The sequence below is a fragment of the Gobius niger genome (assembly GCF_951799975.1).
Source record: "Gobius niger genome assembly, chromosome: 15".
NCBI lineage: Eukaryota > Metazoa > Chordata > Actinopteri > Gobiiformes > Gobiidae > Gobius > Gobius niger.
In genome coordinates, this window is record NC_136866.1 from 872,833 (window position 1) to 898,335 (window position 25,503).

A 25,503-nucleotide genomic window follows, 5' to 3' on the forward strand; every position below is an offset into this window, starting at 1 on the left:
TTCAGGTCAGAGGAACTAGCATAGCCACACCGTGCAACAAGCCAATTAAAAGGATTACTCTATAAAAGTTTACCATTTCGAGTGGATATTGGTGGAACAAATGGATCGCTGTCTTTCTTGACCTTAAACCACTCAAAAACAGACGGAATCAATCAAATCTTACCTTGCAGGATAAAATCATAACTCTGAGCTATTCATGGCGTGTTTTGCGAAGCGAAAATGGATAATATTTACAATGCTTTATCCAGTTTGTACCGAACTGAGTGGCGCGAGAAGGGCTCTTCACAACACGCCGAGTGCCTCTCTCCACAGTATCACTTCAGTTCTTTAGCATACTCCGATAATACAGCGGTCCCATAAAGTCTGCAGACTAAAGAACACCTGTCAAAGTAAGTCGTTTCATCTTCTCTCTAAAACTTGAGCTGCAAACTTCAAACTATAAGCCTATACTTTTAAGGGCAGAAGAGAAAAAACAAAAAACAATGCGTGACACATCAAAAAAGCCTGCTTAGCATAAATGAACACTGACTATAATAAAACCAACTTTTACAATGTAATTCGAGACACGGGGAAAGCGAAAAACGTGATGGACAGGTAAATGCCATAATTAGAATTTCAAATCCGGCCTTTTTGAATGCGCTATGCCATTAGTGCTTTTACCGAGGTACGGTTCATTATAGAGGAACCATTCATGCGTGCGGGGGATTTGTAAGCCCGGTCAATAATAATTCAACAAAGGGAGCGGCAAGCAAGCAAGCGTGTTACCCATATTCAAAGTAAAGTTGATAAAATCTTAATTCCCGTGGTTGAAATAAGCCGATCGCGTAGCTGTTGTGGAGCGTAGATTAGGTGTAGTTCTAATTACTGGAGAGTCCGTATCAGTGCGGAGCGGGCGGCGCAGACGGGCAGGACGAGTGCTGTCGGAGGCTGATTGGGAACACAGATACAGCTTCTAACAGCTGAGGAAGCGCCGCGCCCGGGCATCGTATGATTGGGTTGGTATCTCATCACTAAAGCGGAAAATATTACAGTGGAGACTATTTTTATCATTCAGATTACACAACTTAACCATGTGTACTTTGGATTTTTAGATGGATTGTTTTATAACATCACGAAAAATAAATTAAACCAACACATTTTAGTCCGTGGTGTAAAATTACAATGCTAGCAACTTTTCATAAAAGGAAAGACCTCGTAAAACACCATGGATGTTTTAATCTGTGCAGGAGAAGTGACCTTGTTCAAATACAGTGGGGGAAAAAAGTGAGAACACAGTTTGGAATAAAACAATTATTAACTAGAGTGTGTTTTTAAAAAAGGAACAGGCCACCGTTCTTCCACACTGAGATATGTTCTTACCTGAGCTTAGATGAGTTGATGCGTACCTGTCTGGTCTTTGTGCCCGTGGAAGAGCTTGGTCGCTTCTAAGTTCAACCTGTTTGGAGCTATAGGAATATATTGGGAGAGGCCAAATGCTAACGACATCTTTGGTCGTCAGACAGGTACGTATCAACTCGTCTAAGCTCAGGTAAGAACATATCTCAGTATGTAAAAACGGTGGCCTGTTCCTTTAAGCCACGCCTCAGTGACTGGACTTCAGGTTGGCTCACACCTGACTCTAAATGTCTGTCGTATTAGCGCTCGGAGCGTCCTTAGCCAGGGGGTGTACTCACTTATTCCACGCTGTCCTGTGAATGTTTACATGTTATGGCCAATTGGCTTGTTGCACAATGTGGCTACGCTAGCTCCTCTGAGCTGAGGTTGTGGGCGCTAGCACTTGCTGTTCGCATTCATGTCCATTAAGATTAGCTTGGACCCGTTCGAATCATCGTATTTCCTACAGATTCTGTGGTGGTCAGTGAGTTTCTGGTAGATGATCACTTACCACAGGTTAATGAGTTGCTGTACAGTGTAAATATTTCCGTAGAGGAGACGTCTATATTTATAAGGATCAGTGAGTTTGTCTTGGAGCTAAAGGCTAACAGTCATTTTATGCATTATACAATTTGAAATAATGCCGTTTATTCAATTCTTTTATAGCATGTTAGCCTTTAGCTTCAAGACAAACTATCAATCGTTTATGATCACATGCGTCTCCTCTGAACTCGTTACATCAAGGTTTGAAAACACAGTAAATGATCATCGACCAGGAACTCACTGCCCACAACATAATCTTTAGAAAATGTGATTATTATTCCAGGAAAAGAATCCAGACAGGAAGTACTCGCGCTCACAACTTCAGGTCAGAGGAGCTAGCATAGCCACACCGCGCAACAAGCCAATAAAAACATGATAAAGTGTAAATGTTTGGGTGGCATTGTTTTCTCATTCTTGTTATTTTAGCGCTCACTTTTTCCTCCCACTGTAAATGCTTTTGAAATGCACCAAGTCTGATCTGCCGTCTTGCAATTCTGAGTCTAAACCTCAATGCAAATCAGGCTCTAAATGACAAAACCGACAGCATTTCTTAAAAAGTTGTCGCCTGTGCCTCACACTGGCTTTGGATCGCTCTTGAGAGCTTTTGTCCAAACTTCCTCTTCTATTCGCTGCATACATGGTGTTCAAGAACTAATAACATAATGCAGGTGTGGAACCAATTAAGAAAAATACTGAAATTACATTTGAAGAAGAACATGAACACTCTGGGTGTTATCAGAGACAATGACTCAAATCTTCCTGTTTGAATGAAACGGCAGCGATCGTCCCCGTCAGTCTCTCGGGGTCCAGCCTTCTCTTGTTCTCTCTAATAAAAGGAACCAATTTAGACCTGTTTCTCCGCATTGTTCGGATGAAGAGCAAAAACAAGCTGTTCCTCCGCCGGCAGTTACAGCTCATTAGAAGAAGCTCGAGTCAATTTTTCTCAGAACTTGGTGCACATCACGACGCCTTTTCAAACATCAGTAATTGTAAACAGACACCAGCTACTATTATTCAAAGCTCACTCCAGCTGAAAAGAAGAAATTGCAAGGGACATATTTTTATGGGATTATTCAAGTGTTTCGAAATGGGCCAAAAATCAGAGGTGACGTTCAAAATCTTGGTAGTTACTTCAGAAACTACAGCGCACAACTTAAATCTATGAAGAAAGCAGCAGAAAGCAGCTTACTTAAATACACATTCCACTAATCTATATCTTGTTCAGTTGATAAACAAAAATTGCTGCTACTGCAACAAATAATGCATTATTCTAATCGAAATGCTTCTTGGTCACCTTAAAATTTAGTTTATCATAATTTCTTGAATTCTTAAGTCATGTAAGGATGGTCGTAAGCATGGTGGGTGAAGAAGAAGTAAGGGATAATGCACGTCCCGTGAACTGAAACTGTTCATTGGACGTTTTTTAAAGGAATAGGCCACTGTTTTTACATACTGAGATATGTTCTTACCTTAGCTTTGACGAGTTCACAGTAAAGTGAAGATTACTGCGCAGTAATCTTCACTTTACTGCGCAGTAATCTTCACTTTACTGTGCGGATGCCAAACTACTCCTGGTATTGTTACTTCTTACAATATAGTCCCCCCTTTTATCCGCTTAGAAAATCCACATTGTTTAATTGTGTGTAATTATACTTTGTAGTGGAACACTTCACGTAACCATATTTAAATAGGGAAAACGTGGAAGAGCTTGGTAGCTTCTATCTTGACCTGTTTTGGAGCTATAGAGGAGAGAGGGAGAGGCTAAATGCTAACGCCGTCTGCGCTGTGTTTACGTGACTGAAGATCAGACAGGTCCTAAAGAACTCGTCACAGCTCAGGTAAGAACATGTCTCAGTATGGAAAAACGGTGGCCTGTTCCTTTAAGTCCTGGGCAGGAGTTATTTCACTTTTTAATCTGTTTTACCTGAAGCTAGTTCCAGTTCAATTGCTTATCGTTACTATGGAAACAGCTGCAGTGGAGTGATATAGAACGTGATTTAACTGTTGCCGGACTAGGTTTACATGATCACTTTTTAACGGACACCCTCCAGCCAATCAGAATGGAGTTTTCACCCAGACCATGGTGTAAATGGTGATAATCATGTCCATTGTGAAAGGATTGACTGAAACTTTGAACCTTACTAGTTACTTTCCACCTTTACTCAAACCTAATGCTTGGATTGGTTGCTGGGGCAGGATCCCTTTGTACATGGGCTGTAGCGCACCTTGCTTCTCGTCGCCGAGCGAGTGCAGCAGTTTCTCCTGTTGGTCTAAGCGCTGCAGGAAGTCGGTCTGCTCCTGTTCGCGGCTCTGCCTCAGGGCCTTCAGCTGATCCTTGGTTTGCTGATGCTGCCTCCTCTGGCTCTGCTCTCTTTTGTTACACTCACGCACCTCTTCACACAGCCAGCGAACCTTGGACTGAGGGGGGGGGGGGGGGGGGAGAACACACTGAGTAGATCAAAAATGGCTGCGCTGGGATCTTCAGAAACTAGGCTGAATACTAAAAGAGTTCAAGGCACATTAGTCACTGGTGGTTCACCCTGGTGCGTCACTGCAAAGAGCTCCAAAATGTCTGACTATGTGTGGCCGCTTTACAGAACTTTGTACAATTTAAGAGCCAGTGCCTGAGCCTTGATCTTTCTAAAGGTACATGTCTATTAGATAATACCTCTAGGACAAAGCTGTGATGACATCTGGTTCTCACTGGAAACGGAAACAAAATGAACAACAAGTATATAGGACTATATGCAGATTGCTCAAACCCCTGCATAATATATCCCCTTAAAAAGACTACGAGTTCCATTCAAACGCATAGAATAAAGTTAGAGGTACATTGATGCAGATACTGTATGTTTTAAAGCAGTACTAAGTAACTCTTCCCCCTAGAGGCCATAAGCGCAACTGCAGGTGTCGTAGCAAGTTACGATTTTTTTTACTTATTAATTGTCTTGGAGAGTAAATCCTACGCTGACAGGAAAGGTGAAGGGACAGAGGGTTACTGTGCATTCAATTATACAATGGATTTTTTTTTTTTCACTCAAACTTTGCTGTAAATACTGTTTAAAGTGACGTTAGCCCGCAGTTAGCTTTGCCCGTTAGCATGTTGGCTTCTTCTTCGTGATCCCATTAGTGTGTATTGCTTTCTCCGGACCGGTGGCAGTCAAGTTGCAAACGTGGTTTTCTGTCCAGAGACACCAGGGGGAGATGAAAGACCCTCCAATCATCCCATAAACACTTGTATCACCCCCACAGGGACTACGGAGAGGATTTATTAAGGTAAACACGTTACTTAGTACTGCTTTAAATGAGTCAAAATCATTGATGCTTAAAGGAATAGGCCACCGTTTTTACATACTGAGATATGTTCTTACCTCACTATAGTCGAGTTAATATATCCCCGTCTGGTCTTTGTCCGTGCGCTCTGTCACGCAAACGGAGCACATACGCAGCTTCTCCCACATGTCACATAGCTCCAAAAAAGCTCACGATAGAAGCTACCAAGCTCTTCCACGTGTTCCCTATTTAAATAAAGTTACGTGAAGTGTTTTCATGCGAAGTATATTTACACAGAAATGTAACATGTCGATTTTATAAGCAAATAAAAAGGGGGACTATATTGTGAGGCGTAATGATACGAGGAGCAAAACGTCCGCGCAGTAACTCCTAAAGGTTATTGACGGAAGTGAGCGGGGAAGTCTTTAGGAGTTACTGCACGGACGTTTTACTCCTCGTATCATTACGCCTCACAATATAGTCCCCCTTTTTATCTGCTTATAAAATCGACATGTTACATTTCTGTGTAAATATACTTCGCATGAAAACACTTCACGTAACTTTATTTAAATAGGGAACACGTGGAAGAGCTTGGTAGCTTCTATCGTGAGCTTTTTTGGAGCTATGTGACATGTGGGAGAGGCTGCGTATGTGTGAGCGCACGGACAAAGACCAGACGGGGATATATTAACACGTCTAAAGTGAGGTAAGAACATATCTTAGTATGTAAAAACGGTGGCCTATTCCTTTAAAATCTTGTGGCAAATTTGCTTTCCAACTGTGAACACCGACATTAGCTAAACGAAACATACTAATGGGGAGCGTCATTTACCATTTTAGTTTACACTTTACAGATTTCAAATTTCAGAGAAAGTCTGATGCCTTATATGGGAAATCTGAGGTTCTGAGTTATGCAAGACGTCTAAATTAATAGTGCAGAGTAACCGGCATGTTCACGCTCATCATGTCACGTGCTAATCCTATGTTCTGTCTATTATGCCAGGGATTTGGAGAAAGCGGTGTTCGCGCGGTGCCCCGGAGCGGTAAATCCTTACCTTTGTCTCAGCTAACCAGCGGTGGGGGTCTCGCACTAATCCAGGCCTCTGTAAGATTGCCTGTTTAAGAGCAAAGAAAAGACACGTGTGAGTCATGCTGGCGGCGGCTCAGGCAGCTTCTACAGCGTTTATCATTAGGCTGAAAGGATCTGGAGCTGACGTTTGGAATCAAAATCGGACACATCGTTTGAGTTACAGTACAGCGTTATGCAACATCAATTTGCATGGTATGCGGCTGTATAATGTTTTCCCCCGGACAAAGGCGGTGGTTTTTCTATATGAAAATGCATGGTGAAGCTTTTTAAATGTTGCTTGTTACGTGACGCCTCTTTGCATTAAGAATACCTCGCTTATTGATTCTTTACTGAAGCCCTGAGGAAGACCACTCAGATCTAAATATGTTGGCGTCCCTCATTATAGGACATTTAATAACCTCTAGTCAGTGTGCCTCAGATGGTATTGCCTCTATTATGTAAGGAAAGTGTCTGTGTTTTTGCATTTTGATAGAGCACCTGACTACACAGCCCGACCCAGTGAGGCTCCTCGTCCTCCTGTGTATCGATCATTTTAGGATCTCAGTAAATGGCAGGAGACCACAGGAATGGAAATGTGATTGTTCGGTATAAGCTGACAGAGGAGAACTTTAAATCAAGCGAGCAGATGATGCATTTGTGCTGTCAGTGGAAGTGTTGAGAGTATTAGCAAAGAAATGTTGTGCATCTAGGCTTGACTTACAAAAAACTACTGAACATGAAGCATAAAATATGAACGGAATTCTTGCTAATTGTGATCGTCTTTATAATTGTGCAATAGATTGTTCTGTTTTTCAAACTCAAGAAAAAATGTGGAGATTTTGATGATTTTTTTTGCTTTATGGGTGTTGGGATCAGTTAAAAAAACATAGGTACTAAATGCTAACATAAACATCAAGATGAAGATCCAGAGCTGCACTTCCATGTTTAACAGTTCATGGCACTGCTAACCAGAGCAGAATGCTTGTGTGTCTATGTCAAAATGAGCTCTCAGACTCTGTCAGGCTCATCAGAATCAGCAACACAAACCCACTGTCTGCCAGCTCCTAATGTCTGCTGACACAGCTCTCAAAGACGCCCATAGATAAACAGGCACATATTCCAAAGGCATGAGGATCGCACAGTGCTGTGCTTTATGCTCGCTCTGCATGCAAATGCATTTCTCCTGTACACCAGAATCCCTTCAATTAGGGCTGCATGACTCGTTATGAGCCATTATATTTATATAGCACTTAGAAAAACAATAGAGTTGCATCACCAAAGTGCTTATAGCATGAAAAAAGCTATATTTGACAAAGGTCTTGAATATTGTGGTAATATTATTGAATTATTTCAGTAAACCATTACAATACAGTACGTTATTGTGTTGTGGCTTCTTGAGATATGGATATGTTCTGTCATCTGATAATGTGATAACAATAATGTATCAATATTGCTCTACTCTCAATTATTGTGGTTGAATATTGGCTTTGTTTGAGTGTTTTACTAAATGAACATACAAGTTTAACCACAACACTAGGCATTTCCTCAGGTAAAGCCAGGTGCTCAATGCTTTACATCATCATCATCATCAACCTTTATTGCAGACTCGAGGTCCAGTTAAAAACCAACATGATATAGTGAATCGGCTTGGAGTTTAAAAAAAAGAAAAATCCCACCAGTTTAAAATGGCGTAGTGAGTTGTAGAAGAAAAGTCTGCTTCTCTCGGGGGCTCTGCGAGAGTGCAGTCTATACAATTCAAAATAGCAGTATGCCTATAGTAGTTTGAAACATGGGTCTGCAGGAGCTCTGCAACTGACAATACACTCTGTCCTGAAGGGAGAAGTCTAAAAGTTCAGCCCAGAAGCCCCTTTGAATTTGGAGCTGCTAGATTATAGTATTGTATTGCACACAAAGAAAAAGTGATGATCTGGCTCGCCTTGAACCAGGTGTCTCTGCTGTGAAGACTGAGCCGTCTGGCAAGAAAAAGGTGAAGCAAAAAGTTGCAATTCTGACTCTAGGCAACGGTCCACGTCATATCCCCACGGAAAATCATGAAAAGGCTAACTCTACAACTTCCTTTTATCAAGTGCTCCCTCGTGGCACTGTGTTTGCGCATGATCAACGCACTCGGAAACCAAACGGGGAAGACTTTTCCGCGCTCTCTCTGCCGTTTGCCTTGATAAACAACACCAACGCTGCACAGGTGTCGCGCGATCTTCCCCAAGACGTCACTCACGTTCACTTCCAGGCAAAACGACTTTCCCGAGATGTCGCCAAAGAGACTCAAAGAGCGGAAACGGCGCGCAGCTGTGTAGAGGTCCCTGTCACAGCCGTGTGGCGGAGCGTGTGATTGCGTGGGTGGATAAAGCTCCGCCGCTACCATTCCCCTACTCTTTCTCCACCGCGAATCATCAAAGACAGTCGGGCGCACTGGCAGACAAAAGCGAGGTGAAACTGCGGAGAACGTGAGGCTGGCTGGGAGTTCAAAGTGCCGTCTGCGGGGCACACACTCACAGCGGCGGTAATCGGGTGTCTGCCCCGGCTAACAAGCATTTGCACGGGTTATGTCTCTTTTAAGCTCGGAGTTAATGTGTGACCGTCTTTGCCAACAGGACAATAGCAAAAGTAATATAGAGAACTTATAGTAAAAAGAAAAGATGGCTCCCGTTCCTCTTGAATTAAGGCGAAATGAGAAAATCCCGTCTCCCCATTTGGCCCAGTGACACTTGCGGCTGATGTCGGTGCAGATGATATCTTCCTCCGCTTTGGAAATGACAACTTTTTTACTGTACGACTTGTAGAAAAGTGGAAGGGAAGAGGTTATCTTGGGGTAACATGCAAACTAATGCACCCCTAAACTGTTAATGATTCCCTTCATTAAGCCAATCAGCGGTGAGTTTGACTGCTTTTCACTATGACAGATTACAAATGAGGCACGGCGCTGGCTCAAATATCCGGGTGGAAGACTGCTGGGCGAGATTAGGAAATCCATATCAGCAGATAAGAGCTGGCTAGGTTCATTAGCCCTGAGCGGCAGAAGAAACCGGTTTAAGAAGTAGGAATGAGAGGCCACAAGGATCATTTGGGGACTAATCTTGGAGTTGAAATTTGAGAGGAATTAAGTTAAGTGTTGCTGTGTGTAATGGCTCAAAAATGAAATGGTCGGGAAAATAATAAGCACTTGGGATTAAATGTTAAGCATAAAAAAAATAGCTTGTTCTTTTTATGTCTTCTGTGGCATTGTAGAAGTGTTGATGGGTAGCAATTAAACCATTGAGAACATTTAAATTTGTCATTTTCCAATAAAATCAACTTGAAGACCCTGCGTGCGCAACACGGTATTTTCGGTAATGGTTCAGTAAACTCCCATAAAGCAGCCATTTGTAAAAAAAATTAAAAAAAATAAAAAGATCATTGTAGTCGGCGCTACATTGTGAAAGTTTTCTTCTAAAGCAAACAGATACTGTGGGATCACTTGTTGTTGCCGTGACAATAAACCTGCTCAATGGTCTGAAAGTTGGCTAACGTGTATATAAATTTCACATTAACGAAGAATCTGGTGTGCAGAAAGGTTGGTGAGATCTAGTAATGACCTGGAGCAATGGTTAATAGACACAATTCCACTTCCTTGCTCTGTCAAAGCTTGAGAATGAGAAAATTGGGTAAAGGAGCTTTAAAGTGAACATGTCAATGCATATGGAGCTTGGGTGCCTCGGCTTCGCTATTTTATGTTTCTAATTTGTAAATACTGTATGTTTAAATGGTAATAATGAAATGCAGCGAAAGAGCTGAACATCTTGACTGGAGCTCCTCCTGCTGGCAGCTATAGGAATAATTTGGACATACGCCATGGTTAGCAGCTCCAGCAGGGTAGTCTCGCCAACCAGACTCCGCCTCTTTACAGAAGAGGCTCTGGCAACACTCCATTACGCGCTTTCAAAGGAAGTGACGCAGCGATATGGAGCCGACCGACCAATCAGAGCAGCTCCTGAACGTCACGTTGTTGCGCCTTTGTTTTGTAGTTTTTCAACACAAGCTTCACGTAATGCTCCGGTTTGCTTGTGTTCTTAAGTGTTTCTGACATGAACGACAGAAGTCATTTACTGAACTCCGTGTGGCAGGAGCGCCATTGTTAACGTCTGAATGATACAACTTTCTTGTGGCTGTTTCTGTCGTCACATCCGCTATGTTCTCATTGGCTGCGCTTTGGTTGTCCCACATTAGTCCCGCCTCCAGCAGTAGCTTTTCTACAACAGGGTCGCCAGATTAGTCTCCTGTTTATTCATTAATCAACATCGGAGATTAGTCTGGATGCCAGGCTACCAGCAGGGCACTTTGAGCACAGAAAGGCTCAAAATCAATAATGTTGGATTATGGGCATTACAAATGTGGAGGACAGTTTTTGGGTTTGAACAATCAGGAAGTACAGAACGAGGAGCTGACACCGTAGAAGAAGAAACAGCCGAATTTTACTGCTTTGTCCGAGGATTATTAAAATCTGCGTGAATGTTGTGAAATGCTACATTAATTTACATTCAAGGTTAAAACATGGTTGACTTTGCATGATATGTCCACTTTAAGCCATGTAAAACTAATAAATGTCCAGGACACAACTCAATTATTCAAGGCTTACTTCCTGCCTCTGTACAAACGAAAAAAATCTTCCTAAGAACGCTTAATTTAAGTCATGCAAAGCCAATTAAATATACCTGCAATTTGTCCTCTCCGTTCCGGGCGAGACTGCGGCAGGCGCTGTCCAGCTCCTCTCCCATCGCTGTGAGCACGGCCTCTTGATCCGCCTCCATCTTTGACACCTTCTCCTTCAGCAGAAAGACCTCGGACTCAGAAGTGCGCCTCCGCTCATTTGACCTGACCTGAGGAAGAGGAGAGTCAGCCTTCAGTCAGTCCTTAACAATAGACAGACTTACTTTCCACGGTAAAAGCATCCCCACATTCACACTTCCCAGGCCACAAAACCTGCGCCAAGTTGCACTGATCAATACGAACATCTTACTCCGCGTAGCTCCATGTATCTGCAGCTCATCTTCAGCTCTAAGCGCACATCAATAGTTTCAGGGTCAGTCGATCGGAAAAGGTAGGGACCTGGATCGTTGCGCTGTCCCCAGAAAATAAACCACCCGTGCAGCAACATTAAGAAGAGCAGCTTTTTCCCCATTCCCTTGCATTCGAATCAATACATGGATCCCCTATAGTCAACCTAGTACTTATCAGCGCTTTGTCAGAAAACGGAATGGGTGTTCAATACTTCATCTGTGGTGATAAAACACCCGAGGACGTGGCGATAAAATGCTTTCAGAAATAGTGCTGATGTGGCGCCGTTGCAACTTTGCGAGGCTTTTGAGATGCCTGTTGTTGATGCATGTGCGGGAATGCGAGAAAGGAAGGAGCCTGAAGGTTAAAGGATGCTGTTTTCATAGGCACTGGGGCAATATACTGCAGGAGATATTGGGCTAGCACTCTTCTCAACAAGTGTATCAAAAAAGAATAGACAATAGAAACCTTTTGAGATTCCCTTTTGGGGGTAACCACGGCAAAATCTAGCTCCAGAGAGATTTGTATGCTTGTTCGCCGGATTCTTAAATGTCAGACGCCATGGTTTATCCAGCCTTGGAAAGAACACTAACGGCACAGCGGCTTGTACTACAACAGTATCGACCCTTTATCAGTGTGCAGCGTAATGATGTCAGTACACAAACACTATTTCCACTGTTTCCTGCCATAAACAATCAATCTAAATTCTCTCTAAATTCAATCAGGTCATAAACATGCCCCATCCTCTTTTCAAGTGGGTGGGTCAGAGCCGCCTGTTCTCATCAGAAAGTCATAATTAAGTGACAACATAACTGTCACAGTAGCTCTTGGCCAATCAGGGAGCGGCTCTTTGCATGATTGGGTATGTTTGATATAATGCTGCTTTAAGAATTGGTACACATTAGGGCTGCTCGATTATTGAAAAAATAATAATCACGATTATTTTTGTCATAATTGAAATCACGATTATTCAAACGATTATTTGTTGCCTTTAAAAAAATCCATCAAAAAAGTGACAAAAAAACATCAAAAAATGACAAAAATCCATCAAAAAAATCCATCAAAAAAAAGATAAAAATCCGTCAAAAAAATCCATTAAAAAAAAGATAAAAATCCATCAAAAAATGACAAAAAAACATTTAAAAAAAATGACAAAAATCCAGCAAAAAACGACAAAAATCCATCAAAAAAAATTGACAAAAAAACATCAAAAAAATGACAAAAATCCATCAAAAAAATGACAAAAAAACATCAAAAAATTGACAAAAATCCAGAAAAAAAAAGTGACAAAAATCCATCAAAAAAATGACAAAAAAAACATTAAAATAAAGACAAAAATCCATCAAAAAAGTTACAAAAATCCAAAAATTAAAAATTAGAAAAAAAAAGTGAAAAAAAAAAAAAGTTAATAAAAAAACAAAAACAAAAAAAAATTATAATCGATTTTTTGCGATTATGCTAATTTTGTAATCGTTTACTGTTGTAATCGAAATCGTAATCGAATTTCGATTAATTGCACAGCCCTAGTACACATTTCCCATAAACTGTAACTTGACCAAAACTCCACCAACCGTAGTCCTAAAGACACCGTTTCCCATCTCTACACACATAAACTGAGTCCGCATCGCTCTCTTTTTCGAGGCAGCGCGTGAAAGGCGCCCGTGCGTACAGCAGCCCCACTCAGAGCCAGACAAAGGTTTAACAATCAGGCAGATCGTGGCTTCTGTGCTTCTCGAGTTTCTGATCACTCGTCATTCGATGAAAATTGGCCTCATATTCACAGAAAAAGGTCAAAATCAGGAAATGGAACAAAGACGAGCATACGCATGATGCGAAGCGTGACATCACAACACGGAAATATGCAAAGTTATTGACTTTCCTTTCACATGTGTTGTAACTGTAACATGTGCAACATAAAACAGAATCTCAGACATCCTCCAGAGGCTACTTATTAAAGTTTGCAAACTTGCGAGCCTAGAGTACTCTCTCTGTCTGCACAATCCAGTCAGGACCAAGCTGCAGGCCCTTGAAATTTAGTATGGACTTTCATTGTACAGTATTTTACCTTAAGCTTTCTATGTGGCATTTGTTTGTTTGTTTTTATGTTGTGTCCTTTTAGTTAGTTAGTTAGTTTAAAGAACAACTAACCCCAAAATCAACTTTTTTTTCTAGCTAAGTTGTATAAATGGGTATCTTATAGTGTTGTCTACGTGTATCTGTCACTATTTTAACAATTTAGTGCAAATTTGTTGAAATCCTGTCTTTGTGTCCCAAACCGTCTGTGTGGCGCCATCTGCAGCGAACTGTCGGTACTGCATTTGATTTTTTGAATTCGGCACCCAATTAGCGGAGGGGAGAGAGATGATGTCAGGAGGCGAGAGATGATGTCACGGGCCCTGCCGCTCTGGGGTATAAAAAGGCTCAGTCTCGCTCACGCCCCCGTAGCGAGTTGGTGTTGGAATAACGAGAGAATATTTTCATCGATTGTCAGGTTTGCGATTAGTTGTCATAGCATTTAGGTAGATTTTATTAGGATAGCTTGTTTATTATAGATAATTGTATAGTTTTAGTAGTGTTAGTTGTTGAATATTGTAGTTGTAGTCACTAGTTGCTTTTATTGTTAGATTAGTTCGCTCAATTTAGCTTAGGGCGTTTGTTAGTATTGTTTTTAGTGGTCTATCGTGTATAATTTAATTGTTAGTTGTTAATTGTACTGTGTTAGGATGGGGAGGAAGTGTAGCGTAGTGGGGCTGGAGTTTGCAAAGACCATTTTACGTGCTGATTCCTTCGCCAACTTCACCGAGGTTGAACTGGGCTATGCTAGTCTTCTCCGTTTGAAGAGCGAGGCCGTCCCCGTCGACACTGCTGCCCCGCCAACAATGTGAGGTGAGTGAGAAAAATAATGATTTACCCATTTTGGGTTTGGTAGTAATTGCATTGATTGTAGCTGCTGTAAAAAGAGGCACTTGGTTCACTCTGTCCCGGTCATTTCTGTCAGTAGAAGCTACTTTGCTCACAGATTGAGTCATGTACAGTATATAGAATGTTTATGTGCACGTCAGAATAGATCGTTATTGTAGTGTCTCAAACAAATTCGCCGTTTTGGCCTCTGATAATACCAATCACATGAGTCGTGTAGATCTGTTGAAAAAATATGGCGTGTAAATAGACTCTGCAGCGTCAGCTCCAGGCGACGTGTCCCGCACTCGCTCACTGTGGCTGAGGAACAGCAGCCACCGGTTATAAGCGCGTCTACTCGCTGCCCGGGGCAGCCTGCTAATGCATCAGTCTGCAAAGTTACGCCAACACTGTGCGCAAATGTGCACGAGTCTGAGCACCAAACTAATCTAAGTTTTACATGACTGTAGCTTTTGACAGTAGCTACAAGCTAGCCTGTAAAGCTAACGTATAGCTAGCCTGTAAAGCTAACGTATAGCTAGCCTGTAAAGCTAACGTATAGCTAGAACGTACTGTGTGTCGGAGGCTAAACTGACCGTGTGGTCAGTGAGGAGAGGGCTGACCACTCCAGGTGGACCGTGCGGTCAGTGAGGAGAGGGCTGACCGCTCCAGGTGGACCGTGTGGTCAGTGAGGAGAGGGCTGACCACTCCAGGTGGACCGTGTGGTCAGTGAGGAGAGGGCTGACCACTCCAGGTGGACCATGTGGTCATTGGGCTCTCACAGATGTGAGCTGTTCTTACGTGCTTTAAGAATCCGTATAGTTGTTATTGCCATTGTTGTTGAACAGGTTCACAAAGTAGGATAAATTCTGATAATTATGTTCATGTTGACAAGTTTTCTGAAGTGAACCAAAGTTTACACCTATTTGGACGCAGCTTTTCAAAATGCCAAACCATTTGGAAGTTTTTAGTAGCCGACTGTAGCCAGAATTAACCTGATACAAATATTTGGTTGATCTGCTATAGGGGGCATATTCTAAAGTATATCGTAGGTTGTATTCCTATAAATCATCAATACAAACAATGTGTTTGCATGTCACTTGTGTGTGCACTTTATAAATATTATTTATTGTTATGTTTTCAGCCAAAAGTGAGCAGAGAGAAATGTCCAAACTGATCCAGTCCTTATAAGGCATGCAGGTGTCCAGGCCAATGTGAAGCTGAGCAGGCGACGCAAAGGTGAAATCTATTTATCCTTTATACAGTACTGTCATTTTATGTATAAAACAGTCTACACTTTTGTTTTTTTATATACTGTAGTTAGACACAAGTTGTGTAATTACTGCCATTTTAAACGTGTTTTTTTTGTTTGTGTTTTGTACAGCTACTCAAGCCCGGACCGCTTACACAAGCGTCGGTTGTGGGACAGGGGACCTGATGGAAATCCCTCTTCCTGACAGTCCCAGAGCAGCCTCTACATCTTTAAAAAGGAGAAGGTGTGAGGTGTCAGCGTCTGACCCCAGCTTCCACATCGATGTATGTGTATACATCCCCTGTGTAGAGAGAGCTGTAGACCTGTCCCAGTGGAACAAGTTGCTAAATAAGTTAGCTCGCTGGAACACCATGCTCCCATGGTCGGACTTTGTTTACGAGGAGCGCTGCAGGTGCAGCGTCAAGTCAGAAGTCAGAAGCCTCAAGCCCCTCCCACCCCTCACCCCTCCCGCGTGCCCCTTAGTCCTCCAGGCGACGCCCCCTTTCTGTTGAGATTTTCAAATCTGAGGCTCTGAGATTGAGGCTCTGGAAGGAGGGGTTAGTAGCTCTTTAAGGAGAAGTTTGTTTTGGAACAGGGCAGCAGCTCAAAGTTACACATACAGAGCCTCTCGTAAGTATTCATACACCTTGAACTTTTGCACATTTTGTCATGTTTACAATCCTAAACATAAAGATTTAATGTTGATTTTTTTACTGAACGTTCACACACAAGTAACAGACAACTGTGTAGTGAAAGCAAAATGATACATGATTCTGTTATTTTTCAAAAAATAGAAAAATGAAAAGTGGGGCTTGCATAAGTATTCATACAGCATGAATGAATACTTTGTGGAACCCTCTTTTACTGCAATAACAGCCCAAGTCTTTTGGGGTTTGACTCTACAAGGTTTGAACATGTAGAGACTGACATTTTAGCCCATTCCTCTTTACAAAACAACTCCAGCTCTGTCACATTAGAAGGAGAGCGTTTGTGAACAGCAGTTTTCAGGTCTTTCCACAGATTTTCAATAGGATTTAGGTCAGGACTTTGACTGGGCCATTCTAACACATTAATATGTTTTTATTGAACCATTCCATTGTAGATTTATCTTTGTGCTCCGGGTCATTGTCCTGCTGGAGGTGAATCTCCGCCCCAGCCTCAGTTCTCTTGTGACTCCAGCAGGTTTTCCTCCAAAATGTCCCTGTATTTGGCTCCATCCATCTTCACAACTATTCTTACAATCTCCCCAGTCCCCGCTGAGGAAAAGCAGCCCCACAGCATGATGCTCCCCCCCGTATATTTGACACTGGGGATGGTGCACTCAGGACCATGAGCAGTGTCAGGTTTGCTCCATACATAATTTTTTTGAAAAATAACAGAATCATGTATCATTTTGCTTTCACTTCACAGTCGTCTGTTACTTGCGTGTGAACGTTCAGTAAAGAAATAAACATTAAATCTTTATGTTTAGGATTGTAAACATGACAAAATGTGCAAAAGCTCAAGGTGTATGAATACTTACGAGAGGCTCTATACACAGTCACCATACAACACCAAGTGAACATTAGTGAAAAACACAAAGTAATTTCCTCTGTCTATTCTCCAACTCAAAGAATTCTTATACCTATACACATATACTGTATATTCATATATATATACATACTTACTCAGAAATGTCCTGTGCCTTCTTCTCAAGTGCATAAATACAAACTCAGACTTTAGGATGTGTGTAGAGTCAGATATAATCCCGCGGGATTATATCTGACTCTACACACATATGTGGTGACATTGCACTTTCTTTCCAAAGTGGTTTTGTTCTGCAAATGGCCAATAAACTGAATCTGATCTGAATGCACAGGCCAGGGGCGAATCAGAGGAGGGGGCTCAGTGGGCAGGGCCCCACACAGAAACATACTCCAGCATTAAAGGCAGAAAGTTCTAGTTTTTTTCCCCGAGTCATTTTTAAACTACCACCCCTGGATCTCGCAAATGGTGGGTGCCTTTGTGGCTCTTCCAGGATCAAGGTTGAACTTTTCAGCTCTGGGTCCCTGACTACGGTAGTTGGCCACCCCGGGTCTATGTGCTCCACAAAATCACTAACTGAACCATTTGTCTCAACATAACACTAGCAGGGAACCCATGTCAACACAACCTCAACAATAATTCTCCATAGTGTTCATTGGCTGCTGATGCCACCAATTATGGCCCCAAAAAACACTAGATGTTTTGGAAAGAAGGAAATAATTTGACAGACTGCACTGCACAGTTACTAATGAGATTAAATATGAGTATAACCTTGCATGAGGCGGTGCTAGAAGCTGTAGAATTAAGGTGCAAAAGAAAATATCAACAACTTTTTTAACTCAAGGCAGGAAACAAGATATTCACAATTTATAAAAGTCAGCTAAATAAACATGATAAACTGAGCAACGTCTACATTATGAGCCAAAAGCCGTGCAGCTCAGTACCCGCTGTGCCCCAGTGTGTTATCAGGTAACACAGCAAACTCGAGTTTCAGTAAAGCAGGAGAAACGTGCTGCGTCAGTGGAGGAACGCTGCCAAACACACACACTTGTATCTTTACAGCTCGTCTTTTCATGTCCTTGGACTGGCCGCGTCACGTTCAATTAGAATCAGCACAAATACTGCACAACGTCTACTGAGAGAAAAAGATGCATTACACAAACCTATGTCAGTGGATATTCTGCCGTCAATGCAGCTTGTTCCATTGTTTGATATCGGTGGTGATTTTTGGGGCTTACTTTGTCGTCCAGTTCTTCTCGGAGGAGCTGGTGCTTTCTCTGGAGGAGGGAGTGCGCGTCCTCCTTTGAGCTCAGTTGCGCTGCCAGTTTATCACACTCATCCTTCATCCTGTCCAGCTTGATGCGCAGCGCCTCACACAGCTCTTTGTCGGAGGCTGCATCTGCCTGGTACAGAGGAGATGCGGACATGAGCAATCATTTACAGCTGTAAAAGCCACCGGGCAATCCGCTGTGGAGAGCAAACCCGCCATATAACACGCTGATAGGGTTTTTTAAAGTCTAATAGATCTACAAAGTTGCGGCAATGGCTTAATTATTTCATGTAATGTGTTTGTGTGGGCTCTCAGTCGCCCAGGAAGCTTCCATCGTAGCAGAGGCTAAAGTTGTTAAGCCGTTAAAGGTGCTGGATCACCCTGTTTTCAATCTGTGAAAGTTGGCGGTAGTTGAGGAAAATCTCCTGGCTGTTGTCCAAACGCATTTGTAGCTCTCGCACACCGTCCCGTACATCCCAATTGTTTGCGTGTCTGAATAAGATGTGGGCTTCAGCTCAGACGGAGACAGTTGAGAAGTGAACTAAGCGGACCTCCAAAGAAAACACTGCACTAAAGTAGACTCTCAACTGGTCCTCTGATGTTTTTGGCTAGTATCTTTTTCAAATGTCTGGTCTTGGGCTCAAACGACTAATCGATTATTGAAAGAGTTGACAACTATTTTAGTAATCGATTAATCGTTTTCTGGTTCACACAGACTCAAATGGAGCAAAAATGACCAAAAAAATGTAAAAGTATTTTTGATGAAAACCTACTTTGAGATTATATTTAGGGTCTGTAGTGGTTTGTACAATGTAAATTTCATGAATAGAGCCTTCAGCAAACATTTCCCTTTAGTTTACTCCATCAGCACTTCCTTAACCCCTTAACTCCAACCTGAACCGAGCACATTTTCTCAAAAAAAAAAAAGACCAAAATGTAACAAAAAAATGACAAAAATGTGATAAAAATTTGACCAAAAAAATTACAAAAATTTGACAAAAAAATTACAAAAAATGACCAAAAAGTTACAAAAATGAGTTGAATACCCAACAAATAAATGATGGAAAAAAAATCTGATGACGTGAGGAAAAAGATCCTCTCGGTTCAGGCGGGAGTTCAGAGGTTAACCAGCGCGACTTAAGCTATAATGTGATAAAAAAAAAAATGAAAAAATAAAACTTTACTCCACCATTCACACTTCACAGCCAAGCGATTAATCGATTAATCGTAAAAATGATCGATAGATTAATCGATTTACAAAATAATCGTTAGTTGCAGCCCTAGTCTGGTCTATAATCCTGTGTATGAAGCTTCGAAGCGTGTCAGTGCTGAACTATGACTGCAGGGGGCGATGTATATTCATGCTTAGTAGGTACTTCTGAGGGAGCTTGTTTGAAAGACAAAAATCAGTAGATTCCAAAACAAAAAAAACAGCAAGTCTCTCTCATGGTTCCGATACATAAAGTGTACAACATAAAAGTATGTGATGTTTCTCCGCTCCCCTGAGGCCTAAGCTCGTTTTAAAGAGACTAGTTGCAAGTTGGCCATGTTATACTCACTGCTGCCACCTCAGGTCAAATGTGTAACTGCAGCTTCTATATTATGCCTGTGCATGACGTCACTTCGGACTCGAAGTAAGAACTTTTTGAGTGACAGGATTTTAGGATTTTTTATTGGCAGTTGTGGTGAACAGGTCTGAGCTCATTCTACACATTAGGACATGGCTGGAACATGTAGGGGGAGGAAAATACTTAATCTCAACATTTTTAAACTCTGATAGACCCTTTAAAACTCTTTCCACCAGTGTTAATTTCGTCGACTAAAATATTTAGTCTTAATTTTAGTCAAAGTGATATTTTTGTGACTAAAATTGGACTAAAACTAAATTAAAAGTTTCTCATGAGACTAAAACTGTGACTAAAATGCCCAGATATTTTAGTCGACTAAAATCAGACTAAATAAAAATGAAAAGGAGAGACTAAAATCATCCAAACTTGTATTGAGCGTCTGAAAGAGCCTCAGATCATGTTTAAAGGATCAGCTCTGAGCTTTGTTCATGTGGAGCAGCTCCATGAAGCAGAGGAACAACATTAAATATGATTAGAATCAATATTATAAATATAAGTCGACTAAATTAGTCTTAAATATTATGTATATATGAAATATATGATATTGAAAATGCCCAAATATCAGCCCGATACGTCGGCCGGCCGATATATTGCTTTGTCGTTATTTTTTCGTCAGTTAAAATCTGCAGTCATATCATTGTGGAGGATTCGTCTCACCCGACGGACACACATTTGTCACATGCATTGTTTACACCCCTGTGTGAGCGCAGACTCCCACTACAACAACAGCACTTCTCCACATCACCATTGTATAAAATTACCAATGCTAATTTTGATATTACGCTAATCGCTATGGCCTTTCCACGACACCCCGTTTGTTAAAATAATAAGAATTGAAAAGCCAAAGAGTTACAGACAAAGTACGAAAACACAGCTTCTGGAATTGGGTAAAGAAGAAAAACAGATGGAAAATGTACAAGCACCACTCGAGGGGAGCATTAAAAGACGGATTAACATTGAGACAGCGCGAGGGTGGATTGACGGCTGGATAAAAATGCAAGGACAAAATATACGAGTGCTTAAAGCTTTCCCGACTGGATCTAAAACTCTACTGAGGCCGGGGGCGCTTCCGCTGCAATATTGGGTGGGCCACTTTGGGGACATCTGCCGCACCCGCAGGCGAGAGCACTTTAAACATTCCGGCGGACGCCCTTGTCCTTAGCCCGCTTTGCAAATGACTCCATTACAATGAGCTATGTCAGAAATTAATGTCATTTAGTGGAGCGCTAATGGGCTAAACCGGAGCGTATCAGCGAGGACCGTGCCCCCTTAAGAAACAATGTACCCACGAGGGCTCATCTGGGGAGATACTGAGAGGAGAGTGGAGAGTCCCCTATCTCCAGCCCGCCTCGATGAGACTGCGAAGGTCTGATAGCGGGCCCTTTTTAAATATTCACGCTCAGAGCCTTGGAAGAAGTGGAGTATCCATGGGGCGCTGCACACCATTAGGAACCGAGATATCCTCGACTCACCCGCACTCCGAGGACAATGAAGGGAAGAGCGCACAAAATGAGGATTTAGTGGGCGGAAATTTGCCAGATGTTGAGTGGCTGAGGCGTGTTCTCCATGTGCGGAATTTCAAACGGTGAGATTCCCGGTGTCAATTATAAAAAATAAAAAACGCTAAGCCGTGATCCGTGCTGATTCTTTGCTTGGCTTATGACCTTGCGATCGCTCACTGATTTGACAGAATGTGCTGGTGTGAAGTGGAAGATGCATAATTGAACGCCAACTGGTGCCTCTGGAGAACGCTGAGGTGTATTCAGACGTGGCCGACCGTCGGTGAAAAGCAGATGGACCATTTTTGATTTTAACATGACAGCAACAATTACGGCCCGACTTAGATGAAGGGCTGACACGTTACTGGGATGTGGGCATGTTTGAAGTACGAGTCAGCCAATTAACTTGTGTCGCCATGTTGTTGCACTTTCTTTTGTTGCGCAGATTGAAATGAAATGTCGCGTTCTAATTATTTTTTGAGCCGTGTGATTGGACCACTGCTTTTGCCTTTTTGCGTGATTGGTGGCGGCAGAACAATATTTGACAATGAAGAAGTTAATAGGAAAAAAAAGGAAAAAATACCTTTAAAAAGTGTTATGATGTATGTGCTTTGCCTTAACTTTAACCTGATTGTAATTTTGCATATCTTGTTTTTCACATTCAGTTGCCTTGTGTATGAAATGTGAGGTATAAAGTTGCCCTGCCCTAAAAGAAAGGCTGTTTGTATGTTGCCGTACAAACAGCCTTCAGACTAGGGCTGCAACTAACGATTATTTTGTAATCGATTAATCTATCGGTCATTTTTACAATTAATCAATTAATCACTTGGCTGTTAATGGTGTAGTAAAAAATGTTTTTTCACGCTGTTTAAGGAAGTGCTGATGGAGTAAACTAAAGGGAATTTTTTTTTGAAGGCTCTATTCATGAAATTTACATTGTACAAACCACTACAGACCCTAAATATAAAATCAAAGTAGGTTTTCATCAAAAATAAAAACATTTTTTTTGTCATTTTTGCTCCATTTAAGTCTGTGTGAGCAAGAAAACGATTAATCGATTACTAAAATAGTTGTCGACTCTTTCAATAATCGATAAGTCGTCGATTAATCTATTAGTCGTTTCAGCCCTACTTCAGACATTGCAATAGTCTCAAGTATTGCTGGGTTTCAGGTGACATCACAGCGTTGTAAAGGCCTACAATATTTATACAGGTGAGGAGCAGATTTTTGGTGTTGTACATAGAGATCGTGGACTCATGCTCTCATAATATTAATGATGTTTTCTTTCTTTTTAGATTCTACTTGTGAAAGTGTTATGCAGTTGATAGGAACAGGCTCCAGCCCCTCACATGATCGTGTGACATCATCACATTCTACAACCTGAAAATAACCAATGTGGCCATTGGTTTTCTCATCTCTGTAACCTAAACTAATACTAAACTCATGTGGTTATTGTGCACAACACATCAGGCATCCTTGGAGTTTAGCTGCAGTCAGAGACCAACCTTGACGTCCTTCAGGTGTTTCTGCATGTCGTCCCGCTCCTGGGTGAAGAGCTTGAGCATGTCCTGCAGATCTCTCTCCTTCTTGGACTTCCCGTCCTCCAGCGCTGCTTTGATGCTGTCCAGTTCATTGCGATGCACCTCTCTCTGTAGCTGCAGCTGCTGTCCCAGTGTGGCCCGTTCCTCCTGCACTGCCGTCAGTCTGGCCTGAAGCTCAGCGTGGGACTTCTGCAGCTCCCTCCTCAAGCCCTCCTCCTCGGCCAGCCTCTGAAGCAGCTGAGCGTGGGAGGACGTGACCTGTTTGACTGTCTGTTGGAGCTCCACGTGTTGGTCTTCGTCTTTCTGCCGTCTGCGCACCTGCGAGTCAGCTCGCTCCTCCAGTCTTTGGTTTTCTTCTTTCAGCCTCTTGTGGATCGCAGCTTGATTTCTCACCTCGTGCTCCAGGGACGTGTAGGTCTCTCGTGCCTAGAGTTAACATTCAGGTTTAGGAGGGTGAACAGTACAGGTATTTGAAGGTAGGGCAGGTTTGCCAGGAAGGCATCAGTGGCAAATCCACCCCAAACCCTTGGACATACTGTACAGCTAGACTTTCCTATGTACTGTACTATTCTACTAGTTTACAGAGCCACTGTGCTCCTCCTAATGATGCAGGACAGGCCTCTCCATCACACACTGACAGTTGTGGTTTTGGTCATTCAGAATTGTTTGTTTTTTTCTTTAAAACTAGGCTATAAATAGTACATTTTACATGGTAAATCAAATCAAATCAAATGTATTTATATAGCACATTAAAAACAACTGTTGTTGACCAAAGTGCTTCACAAAAGGTCTACAGTACAGGAAAAAAATAATAATAATAATAAGAAACAAAACACAATATACAAAACAGCAAAGCACTAACAGCTCAGCAAGTAACAGCAAAGGTAAAACTTGTGAATAGTTTACCACGGCCTTTGCACCACTGACTGGAAGAGTGCCAATATGTCTATACTTACAAAACAATTGAAATGTTGCCAGTCAGATCTAAGGTAAACATGTTCAGATCACAAATGACACACATGTTACATGTTATGTTTTCCATGTGTGACGTTTTGTTGTGCTGATTCTTGAGGCAGCCAATCATATAATCAGAAAAGCACATAAGCCATAGGATTTGGATGGCAGCTCCTTCCTCATATCCCTCAGAGCCTCAGGATTTGGACTGATAGTTTTTAAAAGAAAAAAAAAAAAACAATATGGAAGAATTAAAGAAAAGTCTGCCTGATCTAAAACTCGCAGCCAAAATCCATTCCTAATGTTTGTTTGGCAGATCTCAATTATTTAAAGCTCCGTGTCCATAATGAGAGTAGAAGTAAAAGCAAGTAGAAGCAAGTATACTTTGAGGTTATATCCACCATCCAATATGCGGCTCAAGGCGACACAGTTTAAGTTTCGATTGCAGTGCTTTTTAGACCAAGAGCATGTTCATATCTGCCCATATCCTTACTGACAATTCATTTATGTAATTAGTTAATCCCTAATGTTGAAGGAATTTGCATCATATAGTATTGTTCGCAGAAGAGGACATTTTTATTCTCTTCTAATTTTAGTGCCACATTTGTACATCTTTGCAGAAACAATAGGAAAAGCTTATGTTTCAGCAAAAGACAAGAATACAGTAAAAGAAGAAAAGCACAGCACTACCATTGGATGTAAGTTCTATTTGTAGCCTTACTGCGCCCATACCTCCCTGACTTCCTGCTCCAGAGAGAGTTGCCGATGGCGACTGTCGGACAGCTCCACGTCCTTGCGCCTCAGCTCCTCTTCCCGATGGGCGAGGCGGCCTAGGATTTCAGCCAGCTCCCTGCGGGCCGCCTCTGTCTGCTGGCTCAGCGCCTTCATCTGGGCATGAGAGCCCTCCCGCTCCCCCGCCGCCTGCTGGGACACACACAACGGGGACGGGCAGGACGAGCGGGACGGGCGGAGAATGACAAACTGAGGAGTGGGTGTAAAAAGGTGTACAAAAGAAAAATCTGAACAATAATGATTAGGAGAATAGAAAGAGCAACCGTAACAGAGGGAAAAAACACTCGCAGCAGCGGCTTTAGCGCTGATAGGAAAACGCTAGCACTCAGCTCTCTGATAAGGGACAATGGTCAGGTCTGTTGGAGGCAGATTGCCGCTAATACGCCGGCTTTGACTGGATTTTGCTGTAGCTCAGAAGCTAATCATTTAATTGAGCACTTGATTCCCCTCCCTAATTCATTAAAGGAGCGGAGACGATTGTGTAATAGATTCTGGTCACGTCGCAGAGCCAGGTGGGAGTCTGTCTGTGACTGTGTGAGGGCAGGGCTGCGGAGCATCAAGGTGACTCCGTCAGTAACAACACCAAACGCTGGGCGGAGCTGACCCCTATTATTTATATCCTATGCACACAAGCCTAAGGTAGTCTATGAATATTTACATGAAGCTTCACATTGAGAGATGTATTATTTAGGGCTGAAACGACTAATCGATGAATCGACGACTAATCGATTATTGAAAGAGTCGACAACTATTTTAGTAATTGATTAATCGCTTTCTGGTTCACACAGACTAAAATGGAGCAAAAATGACCCAAAAAATGTAGTATTTTTGATG

General features: G+C 42.1%; 1 protein-coding gene across 2 annotated transcripts in view; it reads right to left on the bottom strand.

Annotated features, from left to right (window-relative positions):
* Positions 1-25,503, bottom strand: part of cep128 (centrosomal protein 128) — a 72,490-nt gene that overhangs the window by 25,429 nt on the left and 21,558 nt on the right. Inside the window, exons 14-19 of one of the 2 annotated variants that reach the window (XM_079571799.1) lie at positions 24,610-24,801; positions 22,888-23,349; positions 18,224-18,388; positions 10,969-11,133; positions 6,246-6,305; positions 4,143-4,335 (exon numbers count right to left, since the gene is read on the bottom strand). In XM_079571799.1, the coding sequence (XP_079427925.1) occupies positions 4,143-4,335; positions 6,246-6,305; positions 10,969-11,133; positions 18,224-18,388; positions 22,888-23,349; positions 24,610-24,801 (1,237 nt within the window). Of the gene's footprint in view, positions 1-4,142; positions 4,336-6,245; positions 6,306-10,968; positions 11,134-18,223; positions 18,389-22,887; positions 23,350-24,609; positions 24,859-25,503 lie in introns of both variants that reach the window. The other variant, XM_079571798.1, reaches the window with a different exon arrangement.